Source organism: Phlebotomus papatasi, chromosome 2 (assembly GCF_024763615.1).
Source record: "Phlebotomus papatasi isolate M1 chromosome 2, Ppap_2.1, whole genome shotgun sequence".
Classification (NCBI taxonomy): domain Eukaryota; kingdom Metazoa; phylum Arthropoda; class Insecta; order Diptera; family Psychodidae; genus Phlebotomus; species Phlebotomus papatasi.
In genome coordinates, this window is record NC_077223.1 from 42815481 (window position 1) to 42830488 (window position 15008).

A 15008-nucleotide genomic window follows, 5' to 3' on the forward strand; every position below is an offset into this window, starting at 1 on the left:
TTGAAGATTCTTCAGTAGTTGTCGAAGATTCTTCAGTAGTTGTGTCCTGAACAGTTGTTGAAGATTCTTCAGTAGTTGTGTCCTGAACAGTTGTTGAAGAGTCTTCAGTAGTTGTGTCCTGAACAGTTGTTGAAAATTCTACAGTAGTCGTGTCCTGAACAGTTGTTGAAGATTCTTCTGTAGTTGTGTCCTGAACAGTTGTTGAAGATTCTTTAGTAGTTGTATCCTGTACAGTTGTTGAAGATTCTTCAGTAGTTGTATCCTGAACAGTTGTTGAAGATTCTTCAGTAGTTGTCGAAGATTCTTCAGTAGTTGTGTCCTGAACAGTTGTTGAGGATTCTTCCGTAGTTGTGTCCTGAACAGTTGTTGAAGATTCTTCAGTAGTTGTCGAAGATTCTTCAGTAGTTGTGTCCTGAACAGTTGTTGAAGATTCTTCAGTAGTTGTGTCCTGAACAGTTGTTGAAGATTCTTCAGTAGTTGTATCCTGAACAGTTGTTGAAGATTCTTCTGTAGTTGTGTCCTGAACAGGTGTTGAAGATTCTTCTGTAGTTGTATCCTGAACAGTTGTTGAAGATTCTTCAGTAGTTGTCGAAGATTCTTCAGTAGTTGTGTCCTGAACAGTTGTTGAAGATTCTTCAGTAGTTGTGTCCTGAACAGTTGTTGAAGAGTCTTCAGTAGTTGTGTCCTGAACAGTTGTTGAAGATTCTTCAGTAGTTGTATCCTGAACAGTTGTTGAAGATTCTTCAGTAGTTGTTGAAGATTCTTCTGTAGTTGTGTCCTGAACAGTTGTTGAAGATTCTTCTGTAGTTGTGTCCTGTACAGTCGTTGACGATTCTTCAGTAGTTGTGTCCTGAACAGTTGTTGAAAATTCTTCAGTAGTTGTGTCCTGAACAGATGTTGAAGATCCTTCAGTAGTTGTGTCCTGAACAGTTGTTGAAGATTCTTCAGTAGTTGTGTCCTGAACAGTTGTTGAAGATTCTTCTGTAGTTGTGTCCTGTACAGTCGTTGACGATTCTTCAGTAGTTGTGTCCTGAACAGTTGTTGAAAATTCTTCAGTAGTTGTGTCCTGAACAGATGTTGAAGATCCTTCAGTAGTTGTGTCCTGAACAGTTGTTGAAGATTCTTCAGTAGTTGTGTCCTGAACAGTTGTTGAAGATTCTTCAGTAGTTGTGTCCTGAACAGTTGTTGAAAATTCTTCAGTAGTTGTCGAAGATTCTTCAGTAGTTGTGTCCTGAACAGTTGTTGAAAATTCTTCAGTAGTCGTGTCCTGAACACTTGTTGAAGATTCTTCAGTAGTTGTGTCCTGAACAGTTGTTGAAGATTCTTCAGTAGTTGTGTCCTGAACAGTTGTTGAAAATTCTTCAGTAGTTGTGTACTGAACAGTTGTTGAAGATTCTTCAGTAGTTGTATCCTGAACAGTTGTTGAAGATTCTTCAGTAGTTGTCGAAGATTCTTCAGTAGTTGTGTCCTGAACAGTTGTTGAAGATTCTTCAGTAGTTGTGTCCTGAACAGTTGTTGAAGAGTCTTCAGTAGTTGTGTCCTGAACAGTTGTTGAAAATTCTACAGTAGTTGTGTCCTGAACAGTTGTTGAAGATTCTTCTGTAGTTGTGTCCTGAACAGTTGTTGAAGATTCTTTAGTAGTTGTATCCTGTACAGTTGTTGAAGATTCTTCAGTAGTTGTATCCTGAACAGTTGTTGAAGATTCTTCAGTAGTTGTCGAAGATTCTTCAGTAGTTGTGTCCTGAACAGTTGTTGAGGATTCTTCCGTAGTTGTGTCCTGAACAGTTGTTGAAGATTCTTCAGTAGTTGTCGAAGATTCTTCAGTAGTTGTGTCCTGAACAGTTGTTGAAGATTCTTCAGTAGTTGTGTCCTGAACAGTTGTTGAAGATTCTTTAGTAGTTGTATCCTGAACAGTTGTTGAAGATTCTTCTGTAGTTGTGTCCTGAACAGGTGTTGAAGATTCTTCTGTAGTTGTGTCCTGAACAGTTGTTGAAGATTCTTCTGTAGTTGTGTCCTGAACAGGTGTTGAAGATTCTTCTGTAGTTGTATCCTGTACAGTTGTTGAAGATTCTTCAGTAGTTGTGTCCTGAACAGTTGTTGAAGATTCTTCAGTAGTTGTGTCCTGAACAGTTGTTGAAGAGTCTTCAGTAGTTGTGTCCTGAACAGTTGTTGAAGATTCTTCAGTAGTTGTGTCCTGAACAGTTGTTGAAAATTCTACAGTAGTTGAGTCCTGAACAGTTGTTGATAATTCTTCAGTATTTGTGTCCTGATCAGTTGTTGAAGATTCTTCAGTAGTTGTATCCTGAACAGTTGTTGAAGATTCTTCAGTAGTTGTTGAAGATTCTTCAGTAGTTGTGTCCTGAACAGTTGTTGAAAATTCTTCAGTAGTTGTGTCCTGAACAGTTGTTGAAAATTCTTCAGTATTTGTGTCCTGATCAGTTGTTGAAGATTCTTCAGTAGTTGTCGAAGATTCTTCGGTAGTTGTGTCCTGTACAGTTGTTGACGATTCTTCAGTAGTTGTGTCCTGAACAGTTGTTGAAGATCCTTCAGTAGTTGTGTCCTGAACAGTTGTTGAAAATTCTTCAGCAGTTGTGTCCTGAACAGTTGTTGAAGATTCTTCAGTAGTTGTGTCCCGAACAGTTGTTGAAGATTCTTCAGTAGTTGTATCCTGAACAGTTGTTGAAGATTCTTCAGTAGTTGTCGAAGATTCTTCAGTAGTTGTGTCCTGAACAGTTGTTGAAGATTCTTCAGTAGTTGTGTCCTGAACAGTTGTTGAAGAGTCTTCAGTAGTTGTGTCCTGAACAGTTGTTGAAGATTCTACAGTAGTTGTGTCCTGAACAGTTGGTGAAGATTCTTCAGTAGTTGTATCCTGAACAGTTGTTGAAGATTCTTCAGTAGTTGTTGAAGATTCTTCGGTAGTTGTGTCCTGAACAGTTGTTGAAAATTCTTCAGTAGTTGTGTCCTGAACAGTTGTTGAAAATTCTTCAGTATTTGTGTCCTGATCAGTTGTTGAAGATTCTTCAGTAGTTGTCGAAGATTCTTCGGTAGTTGTGTCCTGTACAGTCGTTGACGATTCTTCAGTAGTTGTGTCCTGAACAGTTGTTGAAGATTCTTCAGTAGTTGTATCCTGAACAGTTGTTGAAGATTCTTCAGTAGTTGTCGAAGATTCTTCAGTAGTTGTGTCCTGAACAGTTGTTGAAAATTCTTCAGTAGTTGTATCCTGAACAGTTGTTGAAGAGTCTTCAGTAGTTGTGTCCTGAACAGTTGTTGAAGATTCTTCTGTAGTTGTGTCCTGAACAGTTGTTGAAGATTCTTCTGTAGTTGTGTCCTGAACAGTTGTTGAAGATTCTTTAGTAGTTGTATCCTGTACAGTTGTTGAAGATTCTTCAGTAATTGTGTCCTGAACAGTTGTTGAAGATTCTTCAGTAGTTGTGTCCTGAACAGTTGTTGAAGATTCTTCAGTAGTTGTGTCCTGAACAGTTGTTGAAGATTCTTCAGTAGTTGTGTCCTGAACAGTTGTTGAAGATTCTTCAGTAGTTGTGTCCTGAACAGTTGTTGAAGATTCTTCAGTAGTTGTGTCCTGAACAGTTGTTGAAGATTCTTTAGTAGTTGTATCCTGTACAGTTGTTGAAGATTCTTCAGTAGTTGTGTCCTGAACAGTTGTTGAAGAGTCTTCAGTAGTTGTCGAAGATTCTTCGGTAGTTGTGTCCTGTACAGTCGTTGACGGTTCTTCAGTAGTTGTGTCCTGAACAGTTGTTGAAAATTCTTCAGTAGTTGTGTCCTGAACAGTTGTTGAAGATCCTTCAGTAGTTGTGTCCTGAACAGTTGTTGAAGATTCTTCAGTAGTTGTGCCCTGAACAGTTGTTGAAAATTCTTCAGTAGTTGTCGAAGATTCTTCAGTAGTTGTGTCCTGAACAGTTGTTGAAAATTCTTCAGTAGTTGTGTCCTGAACAGTTGTTGAAGATTCTTCAGTAGTTGTGTCCTGAACAGTTGTTGAAAATTCTCCAGTAGTTGTTGAAGATCCTTCAGTAGTTGTGTCCTTAACAGTTGTTGAAAATTCTTCAGTAGTTGTGTCCTGAACAGTTGTTGAAGAGTCTTCAGTAGTTGTGTCCTGAACAGTTGTTGAAAATTCTTCTGTAGTTGTGTCCTGAACAGGTGTTGAAGATTCTTCTGTAGTTGTGTCCTGAACAGGTGTTGAAGATTCTTCAGTAGTTGTGTCCTGAACAGTTGTTGAAAATTCTTCAGTAGTTGTTGAAGATCCTTCAGTAGTTGTGTCCTGAACAGTTGTTGAAAATTCTTCAGTAGTTGTGTCCTGAACAGTTGTTGAAGAGTCTTCAGTAGTTGTGTCCTGAACAGTTGTTGAAAATTCTTCTGTAGTTGTGTCCTGAACAGGTGTTGAAGATTCTTCTGTAGTTGTGTCCTGAACAGTTGTTGAAGATTCTTCAGTAGTTGTGTCTTGAACAGTTGTTGAAGATTCTTTAGTAGTTGTGTCCTCAACAGTTGTTGAAGATTCTTCAGTAGTTGTGTCCTGAACAGTTGTTGAAGATTCTTCAGTAGTTGTATCCTGAACACTTGTTGAAGATTCTTCAGTAGTTGTGTCCTCTACAGTTGTTGAAGATTCTTCAGTAGTTGTGTCCTGGACAGTTGTTGAACGTTCTTCAGTAGTCGTGTCCTGAACAGTTGTTGAAGATTCTTCAGTAGTTGTGTCCTGAACAGTTGTTGAGGGTTCTTCAGTAGTCGTGTCCTGAACAGTTGTTGAAGATTCTTCTGTAGTTGTGTCCTGAACAGTTGTTGAAGATTCTTCAGTAGTTGTGTCCTGAACAGTTGTTGAAGATTCTTCAGTAGTTGTGTCCTCTACAGTTGTTGAAGATTCGTCAGTAGTCGTGTCGTGAACACTTGTTGAAAATTCTTCAGTAGTTGTGTCCTGAACAGTTGTTGAAGATCTTTCAGTATTTGTGTCCTGAACAGTTGTTGAAGATTCTTCAGTAGTTGTGTCCTGAACAGTTGTTGAAAATTCTTCAGTAGTTGTTGAAGATCCTTCAGTAGTTGTATCCTGAAATGTTGTTGAAAATTCTTCAGTAGTTGTGTCCTGAACAGTTGTTGAAGAGTCTTCAGTAGTTGTGTCCTGAACAGTTGTTGAAAATTCTTCTGTAGTTGTGTCCTGAACAGGTGTTGAAGATTCTTCTGTAGTTGTGTCCTGAACAGTTGTTGAAGATTCTTCAGTAGTTGTGTCTTGAACAGTTGTTGAAGATTCTTTAGTAGTTGTGTCCTCAACAGTTGTTGAAGATTCTTGAGTAGTTGTGTCCTGAACAGTTGTTGAAGATTCTTCAGTAGTTGTATCCTGAACACTTGTTGAAGATTCTTCAGTAGTTGTGTCCTCTACAGTTGTTGAAGATTCTTCAGTAGTTGTGTCCTGAACAGTTGTTGAACTTTCTTCAGTAGTCGTGTCCTGAACAGTTGTTGAAGATTCTTCAGTAGTTGTGTCCTGAACAGTTGTTGAAGGTTCTTCAGTAGTCGTGTCCTGAACAGTTGTTGAAGATTCTTCTGTAGTTGTGTCCTGAACAGTTGTTGAAGATTCTTCAGTAGTTGTGTCCTGAACAGTTGTTGAAGATTCTTCAGTAGTTGTGTCCTCTACAGTTGTTGAAGATTCTTCAGTAGTCGTGTGGTGAACACTTGTTGAAAATTCTTCAGTAGTTGTGTCCTGAACAGTTGTTGAAGATCTTTCAGTATTTGTGTCCTGAATAGTTGTTGAAGATTCTTCAGTAGTTGTGTCCTGAACAGTTGTTGAAAATTCTTCAGTAGTTGTGTCCTGAACAGTTGTTGAAAATTCTTCAGTAGTTGTGTCCTGAACAGTTGTTGAAGATTCTTCAGTAGTTGTATCCTGAACAGTTGTTGAAGATTCTTCAGTAGTTGTGTCCTCTACAGTTGTTGAAGATTCTTCAGTAGTTGTGTCCTGAACAGTTGTTGAAGATTCTTCAGTAGTTGTGTCCTGGACAGTTGTTGAAGAGTCTTCGGTAATTGTGTCCTGAAGAGTTGTTGAAGATTCTTCAGTAGTTGTATCCTGAACAGTTGTTGAAGATTCTTCAGTAGTTGTATCCTGAACAGTTGTTGAAGATTCTTCAGTAGTTGTGTCCTGAACAGTTGTTGAAGATTCTTCAGTAGTTGTGTCCTCAAGAGTTGTTGAAGATTCTTCAGAAGTCGTGTCCTGTACAGTTGTTGAAGATTCTTCAGTAGTCGTGTCGTGAACACTTGTTGAAGATTCTTCAGTAGTTGTGTCCTCTACAGTTGTTGAAGATTCTTCAGTAGTTGTGTCCTGAACAGTTGTTGAAGAGTCTTCAGTGGTTATGTCCTGAACAGTTGTTGAGGATTCTTCAGTAGTTGTGTCCTGAACAGTTGTTGAAGATTCTTCAGTAGTTGTGTCCTGAACAGTTGTTGAAGAGTCTTCAGTAGTTGTATCCTGAACAGTTGTTGAAGATTCTTCAGTAGTTGTATCCTGAACAGTTGTTGAAGATTCTTCAGTAGTTGTGTCCTGAACAGTTGTTGAAGAGTCTTCAGTAGTTGTGTACTGAACAGTTGTTGAAGATTCTTCAGTAGTTGTGTCCTCAACAGTTGTTGAAGATTCTTCAGTAGCTGTGGCATGTACAGTGCTGGTTAATGTTAAAATGCTCACTATTTTGAATGTAAGAAATATTAAAATAAAAAAACTGTTTATATTTCCTCTTCTCATGATTGACAAATTCAGACAATTCTTTATACTCTGACTCTCCAAACCTTACTGATAGGCTCGGAAGCAAACTTCCTGTTTATAATGTTAGCTCTCTCTTAAAATGAAACTCTTGCTAATGCAAAGCAAAGAAATGTTAGTAATATAGGTGAAACCGGGATAGAGTTATGCAGATGTAGAATTTAAAAAGAGTGAAATTTTATAGTTTGCCTTAGAGGGAATATTGAGCAAATCCCTATTTATTTAGAGTAAACACCATCCTTTAAAATATTTGGCTTTGGCAGTCTAATTCAATTGTCTTTTTCAACAATTATACGCTATGAAAATTTCATTTTCTAGCTAGGTCTGCCCCGGTCTTCCCTACTTTGTAGTGATCAGATAACAGGCACTTGAGCATTTTTAAACAAAAATCAATCAATGTAATGTAATTTAATATTATTGTAATATCGATTCTGGTTTCTTTCATATTTTGCTCTTTACTTGAATTATTATTGTTCGTACTCCACAGAGAGTAAGCTGTATTTTTATAATTCGTCGATTTTGAGATATACATTTCGATTTCTAAGGGGTCATATTTTGGTAAAATTTTATAAATCTGAAATTACGATTTTTTTTGTTGTCACGTTGTTTATCCGTCTATTCTGTCGATTGTTGACCGTTAGAGGCCAAACGGTTAATAATAGTGATTTGGAATATTCGGAGAATCCTCTATGAGTCGATCCAAATATCGTTAGTATGCCGCCCATTTTCTCACTTCCGCCTCATTCTCCAAAACCATGTTCTTTGGAGATTGCTCGAAAACGCGTCGTATGAGTCTTTCATTTCTGGATATGTTGTAGAGATTTTACCTAAGCGGATATTTTGTCCAGACACGAAAATACCCTTAAATCATTCCTAATGGCTCTGGCACACCTTTTAGATCAGGAAAATTTCATGAAGTCGAAATTTACATTCCTTTCTTTCTCACCCGTTTTGCATATGTCTATCCCACTCTTTCGAACTCTTCTTCTTCATTTAAACATCAGACCAATTTGAATTTAGTTTAATCAAATTTGGAATGCAAAAGAATAAGTCAGACAGTGTGAGAAAGAAAGGGATGTGAATTTTGATTTCATGGAATTTTCTCGATCTAAAAGGTGTGCCGGAGCCATAATAAATTTTTTTCAAAGTCAAAATTCAAAATTGCTCTAAACAGCGTATTTGTCAAGCGAAGTGGGTCATGTTTGAGCTCCTTGGAAAGGTCTTGGAATTTCTGGCAATTACAATCCAGTTCCAATCGGTTTTCTACCCGTAATGAATCACATATGAAGCGATAACTAATTTTTGACCAAAAATCAATTGTACAGTGCTGTCTCTCTATAAGCACACTCTCTATATGCACAGCTTTTGTGTCGGTTGCATTCAAAATCAATTTGTTTACATTTTGACAAAGTAATAAAGAAAATTATTTTCTTGGTAACTAATTTTTCTTGTTTTTAATTTTCTTAATTTTATTTGTTCTGTCTCATATTATATTTAAAATAACACGGGAAATTCTAGATCAATAAAAAAAAGATAATTTATTAAAAGAAAGAAAAAAACCGTTGGGAATTTCAAAAAAAGTTGTGCATATTCAGAGAGAGAACTGTCAAAAAAAGTACCCAAATTGTGCATATAGCGAGACAGCACTGTATATTGCTCCTAAGCTGTTTTCATTTTAGCTGATATTTTGAGTGATTTATGAATCGGTTCAAATCGGTTGCGAACTGACATGGGATGCTTTGCCACCGATTTTTTTAAAAATAATTTTTATAAATTTTATTGTTTAAATTAAAAGGGTATTCCCTTCTATTTTATACCGTGTCGTCTTTCTAATATGAGATGTTCAAATTAACATATAACTTCTATGAATTAAATCATAAAAAAATATTGTTAAAAAATTAAAAAGGGAATGAATAGTAAAAAGCTTTAGAGTACTTTGGAATATAAGATCAAAAATTGAGAATATTAGAAATCTTGTCTGATAGAGTAACAGAACTATATGAAAGGTGTCGGCTACAATAAAAGTAACGCTAGTTCACCAATTTCATTACATTTCCCCTTCTTTATAATCCATCTCGAGCACTTTTCATCTTCCGAACTCGCTCAGTATAAAAAAAGTAGATTTACAGATGGTGTAATATGTTGAATTATTAGTTCTTTGCAGCAGTGCATGAAGCATAAGTGAAATTATATTGTTAAAGGTCATACAATTTCTATTTTTTTTGACAATATCATGCCGAGCTATTCACGATCAGATCTTAACAGAATCGTGAGACACATGAGGACTATGGTATTATTATTTCACTTTGTAAACTTTGTGGTGTCATTTAGGAAAACAAAAGAGTGTATTCTTTTTCGATTGAATTTGCAAAAAAAAAATATTGAATCGATGACTAATTTATTTACTTTTGTGTTGGGAAATGTTGATGGAATTTTCAAGAAGGGTCTTTTTTTGTAATACTGTGAATATCCACATAATCATTATATACGAAAATTTTTTACTTATCGGCTTCTGATTCATACATAGACTATACGTTCTGTGATAAGCTTTTTTTCGTGCCCTCAATCAGTCAGAGGCTTCAGTAGATGGTGGTTCTCTTGAAACACTCAAACAGGTGTTTTCTTTCGTTCTGTTCTTTTCTTCTGTAATTCAATTAGGCAAATCATGTGTTTTTTTTAAAGAACAATTTTTAGAGTGTTTTTTTGTTAATATTTTAAAATTTATGCAGACTTTGGTGGTGTAATTAATTTGTGTGTGCGTGTACTTTTTCGAATATTTCGCTAGCTTTACACCTTTGTAGAATATCAGTAAATCAGTTACTGATAAGAGTGGAAATCGATTTTATTCTGTGTGACACTGTCCTGCAGTGATATTGCTTTAATGTTTGTGCAGTTTTTTACCCAATAATTTATAAAGTTCTTGTGTTTTTTTAGACATTCTTTTTATTCAATTTAAAATAATTTTGAATGTAAAAAATACTTTCTTTCATATTTTTACAGGTGCCTTGCAAAAGTGACTAAGAATATTACAATTATATTAGTGATTAATACACTTCTTAGAACACACACCCTTTGTCTCTCTTATGCGCTTTACTAACTAAAAAAAAATCTGTGAAAAAGAATCAATTTAAAAAAAAAACGCCTAAGCAATTATGTCACAAACTGATAAAGCGTTTTATCAATTGGTAAGATAATCACACTTTCTATCTCTCTCACTTTTCGCTATCATTTTTTGCATGGATTAGCACGTTATTTTTAGGTTTAATCCCAGGTCTTATCTCAAAAGTTTCATTTTATCTCTTTCTTGGGAAATTGAAAAAAAAAAAAATAAAACAGACCATCAGCATCCAGAAAGCCCTTAGTCCAGCTGAATTTCCTCTAAAGGTCAAACATGCTAGGGCAGCAATTATTGGGACATTCCATAGTGGAGGAGCACATTCCTTCTGGGCCATTGCTGTGCGGCAACCACTTCAAGAAAATCGAATTACAGCATGGAAATTTTGCCATTTATTGCACAAAGTCCTGAGGGAGGGTCATCCTAATGCATGTCAGCATTCAATGAGACAGAGAGGAATGCTGACAGAACTGGGAAAACTTTGGGGTCACCTCAAAGATGGATATGGGACTTGTATTAAGCAGTATACAAAGTTACTAGTGACAAAACTAGAATTTCATGATCGGAATCCCAGATTCCCAGGGAGCATGGCAATGAAAAAGGAAGAATTGGAGCAAATTGGTGGCAATGACATTAACTATTAGTGAGTCTGATTTTTCTTTTTAGCTGTTGTAAAGATTGTTTTTTAATTTTCCATTTTTTCATCTTGAAGTTTTCATTTGGCCGTGGAAATGTTTGACTATTTGGATGAAATTATCGCTCTCCAAGATGCTGGTTAGTCTGTGAAGAATTCTTTGATATTATTACCTTTAAAAATCCAAAACAAAATGTTGATTTCAGTGTTTAAGAGTCTGACCACTTTTCATGTGAGCTCAATGACATCAGCCGGACAATGTAGAGTAGCACCTCTGATTCCCTGTATTCAAGATTCCAGTCCACTTTATGACTTTCTCGTTCGAATAATGTTCAAATTGCACTCAAATCTACCAAGTGAACTCCTTACTGGCCATCGTGAACGTTTCCGGACGGCTTTCAATCAATTGGCAAAATTCTATGATGAATCCAGAAGTTTGCAGTATTTTGTGAGTTTGATCACAGTGCCACAATTGCCACCACATGCTCCCAATTTTTCATCTCAAGTGGACTTTGGGGAGTATCAGGCACCCGTTGTGGTGATACCTAATAGTGAACCAGAGCCAGAAGTTGAGGAATTTGTGGACAATTTGGTGGATATGTCGATGCAACAGCAAGCAGTTCAACCGCCACCACCGCAACCATCTATTGATTTTGAAAAGCTTATAATCGAAAGGGATGAACTTATCAGGCATTTGCAGTTGGAAGTTGAGAGATTAGGGTAAAAATATTTATTAGTTTTATTATTCAAAATGTTTTTTCCGGTGCCGGCTAAAATCCCGATTGGTCATAGTCCTGAAAGGATCGAAATTATACGGAGGATTAATTTCTCAAAACACAGAAAAAAACGCGAGTGCAACCGTGGGAGTATCTATGACACTTTTAAGAATTCCGGATTAAGGCTATTGGGGTTTTGGTTTTTGGAATTTTGGCGTTCAGGATTTTGGCTTTCGAGATTTTGGCGTTCAGAATTTTGGCTTTCGGGATTATGGGCGTTCGGGATTTCGGTTTTTCAAGATTTTGACCCATTCCGGGATTTTGGCAATTTGGGATTTTGCCTTTCCGGGATCTTAGTTTTTCAAAATTTTGACTCATTCAGGAATTCAACTCATTTTGAATTCAGAACCATTTGGAATTTTGAATTTTTGGGATTTTAGCTTTGCGGAATTTTGGCTTTTCCGGATTTTGGCTATTCGGGACATTAGCTACTCAGAATCTTGGCTTGTGGGATTCTGATCCATTCGGAATTTTGGATTTTTGGGATTTTGATCCATTCGGGATATTGGCTTTTCGGGATTTGACCAATTGAGAAATTCGACCCATTCGAGATTATGATTCATTCGGGATTTTGGTTTTTTTTGGAATTTTGACCCATTCGGAATTTTGGTATTATGAGTCATTCGGGGATTTTGGCTTTCCGGATTTTAACTTTCAGGATTTTGGCTTTCGCGATTTTAGCGTTAAGGATTATGGCGATCGGGATTTCGGTTTTTCGGGATTTTGACCCAATCAGGAATTCGACCCATTCAGGATTCTGACCTATTTGGGATTTTGGATTTTTGGGATTTTGAGTCATTCGAGCTTTGCGGGATTTTAGCTTTTCAGGATTTGGACCAATTCACCAATTGGACCAAAAATTTAGCTTTTCGGAATTTTGGTTTTTTGGGATTTTGAATAATTCGGAATTGTAGCGTTAAGGATTTTGGCTATTGGGATTATGGTGATCGGGGTTTCGGCTTTTCGTGATTTTGACCCATTCGGGATCTTGGCTTTTGGGATTTTGGCTTGTGGGATATTGACCTATTCGGGATTTTGGCTTCTCGGGATTTTGACCAATTCAGGAATTCGACCCATTCGGGATCCTGATCCATTCGGGGTTTTAGCTTTGCGGGATTTTGGCTTTTTAGAATTTTGACCTATTCAGGAATTCGATCCATTCAGAATTTTAGTTTTTCGGGATTTTGAGTCATTCGGAATCTTAGCTTTCACGATTTTGCTTTCGAGATTTTAGTGTTTAGGATTTTGGCTTTTGGGATTATGGCGATCAGGATTTCGGCTTTTCGAGATTTTGACCCATTCTGGATTTTCGCGGATTCGGGATTTTCACCCATTTAGGAATTCAACCAATTCGGGATTCTGACCCATTCGAGATTTTGGATTTTTGAGATTTTGACTCACTCGGAATTTTAGCTTTGCGGGATATTTTGGCTTTTCCGGATTTTGATCTATTCAGGAACTCGATCCAATCGGAATTTTGGATTTTTGGGATTTTGCCTTTTCGGGATTTTAGCTTTTCATAATTTTGACTCATTCGGGATTTGGGCTTTCCGGGATTTTGACCCATTTAGGAATTCGACCCATTCGGGATTGTGACCCACTTGGGATTTTGCATTTTTGGGATTTTATAGCTTTGCCGGATTTCGACTTTTCGGGATTTTGGCTATTCGGAATTTTGGTTATTCGGAATTTTGGTTTTTGGGATTTGGGATTTCCGGGATTTTGATCCATTCGGGATTTTCGCTTTTCGGAATATTGACCCATTCGGGAAATTGGCTTTTCGGGACTTGACCCATTGAAGAATTCGACCCATTCGGGATTCTGATTCATTCTAGATTTTGGTTTTTTGGGATTTCAGGAATTCGACCCATTCGGAATTTTGAGATTATGAGTCATACGGGATTTTGGCTTTCAGAATTTAGGCTTTCAGGATTTTGGCTTTAGGGATTAGGGCGATCGGAATTTCGGTTTTTCGAGATTTTGATCCATTCGGGATTTTGACCCACTCGAGATTTTGGATTTTTTGAGATTTTGATTCATTCGGGAATTTAGCTTTACGGGATTTTGGTTTTTCAGGATTTTGACCCATTCAAGATTTTGGCTTTTCGTGATTTTGACCTATTCGAGATTTTGGCTACTCGGGATTCTGGCTTTTGGGATTTTAGCGTTCGGGAGTTTGGCTTTTTCGGAATTTTGGTGTTCGTCATTCTCTCTTTCAGGATTTTGACCGGGATCCGTTTCATTCATGATGAAAATGTTCAAATTTCAGGAGATCTCTAAAAAGTAGCTCAGTGGAAAATCGGGAACTTCAGTCTCGTTTTGAGGAACAATTAACGGCTATGAACTCGGAATTGTCTCAAGCGCAGGAGGAAATGGAATTGATAAAGGCTGAGAAGGAAGAATTAGAAATGAAAGCGCAAACTGCACCAACTTTAGAACGTAAATGATACAAATTTTCGAAAAATCTTGCTTTAAGAATGTGTTTTAATTGAGTTAAATTTTTTATGTGATATTTTTTGCAGAAAAAGCAATGGCTGAGGAAGAACGTGCCAAAGCCAGCGAAGAAAAATTCCAGAAATTAAAGACAATGTACTCTCAAATTCGGGATGAGCATGTTAAACTCTTGAGAACTGTAAGTAGTTTTATTTTTCTCTCATGGCGCATTATATTGAAGATTTCTAAAGTAATTTGTGACTTTTGAAGCATGGAGAAGTGAGTAAAAAATTGGCATCTTCATCAAAAATAGTCACAGAGGTGACTAGAGAGAAAGAAGAATTGAGATGTCAACTTGAAGACATTCAGCATCAGCAGGCAAAAGTTGAGGAGACTCTGCAGCAGAGTTCCAGTGAAGCACATCGAGAGAAGGATGAATTGCAGGGGAAATTGAAGGAACTTGAGGAGAAATTTGAAGATATGGAAGCTAATAAATCAGCAGAAATTGCCGAATTGAGAATAAAGTGTGACAATTTGGCCAGAGAAGTGGATGAAGCTAAGAGCGAAAATGAACAACTTGTGTCTTTTAAAGACAATTTATCATCAGATAAGGAAACCCTTGTAGCTGATCTGGAGGCTTTGAAGGAGAGTCACAGAAAGGAACTTACAAATTTGCAAGAAGAAATTGATCATTTGAAGCATGAAGTTGAGAAGAATTCCAAAGAAAGCGGTGAATTACAGGAAGATCTTGAGAAGCAAGTAGCTTCTTTGCAGAACGACAAAGGTGATTTAGAGGCCAAATTGAGTGAATTGACTGCTGAAAAGGAGTCAGAAATTGAGGTGCTAAATTGTAAATATGATGAAGAAGTGAAAAAGAGTGAAGATTTGAAGGTGGAATTAGAGCAGAAGATTCAGGAAGTTGAACAAGAAAAGGAAGCACTTATTAGTGAAAAGGAAGATCTTTGCCAGCAACTTGAAGCCGTTAAAAGTGATGTTCAGGCAAAATCTGAAGAAATTGAAAGTGTTAGGGAAAATTTGGAGAAGGAATTGAGCGATGCAAATGCACAAATTGAAACCTTGAAGGGTAATATGGAAGAGATGCAAGCTAAACATGAGGTAAGTTTCTTAAAATACTTCAGAAGCAGAGATGTCGGTAGTTGATGAATAATGGTGCTATTTCAGTGAAAAATGGTCACGTTTTTTTATTAGATCTTTACTGTTCCCAAGTGCGTCTACATTATCGACTTTTCTTTACAGTGTTTCCTGTCTCGACTATTTGGTGCTGAGGAAAACAGTCGAGACGGG

At 37.0% G+C, this 15008-nt stretch overlaps 2 protein-coding genes across 6 annotated transcripts in view; one reads left to right on the forward strand and one right to left on the reverse strand.

Moving 5' to 3' along the window:
* LOC129801176 (40S ribosomal protein S12) overlaps positions 1–15008 on the reverse strand; it is a 422333-nt gene that overhangs the window by 197567 nt on the left and 209758 nt on the right. The window lies entirely within an intron of this gene.
* Positions 1–15008, forward strand: part of LOC129801157 (huntingtin-interacting protein 1) — a 30694-nt gene that overhangs the window by 9026 nt on the left and 6660 nt on the right. For 2 of the 5 annotated variants that reach the window (XM_055845932.1, XM_055845934.1), the window contains exons 1-8: positions 9315–9360; positions 9746–9930; positions 10082–10503; positions 10573–10634; positions 10701–11214; positions 13540–13709; positions 13793–13902; positions 13974–14819. In XM_055845932.1, the coding sequence (XP_055701907.1) occupies positions 9898–9930; positions 10082–10503; positions 10573–10634; positions 10701–11214; positions 13540–13709; positions 13793–13902; positions 13974–14819 (2157 nt within the window). In that variant the 5' untranslated portion in view covers positions 9315–9360; positions 9746–9897. Of the gene's footprint in view, positions 1–9314; positions 9629–9745; positions 9931–10081; positions 10504–10572; positions 10635–10700; positions 11215–13539; positions 13710–13792; positions 13903–13973; positions 14820–15008 lie in introns of those variants that run through there. The other 3 variants (XM_055845930.1, XM_055845933.1, XM_055845931.1) reach the window with 2 other exon arrangements.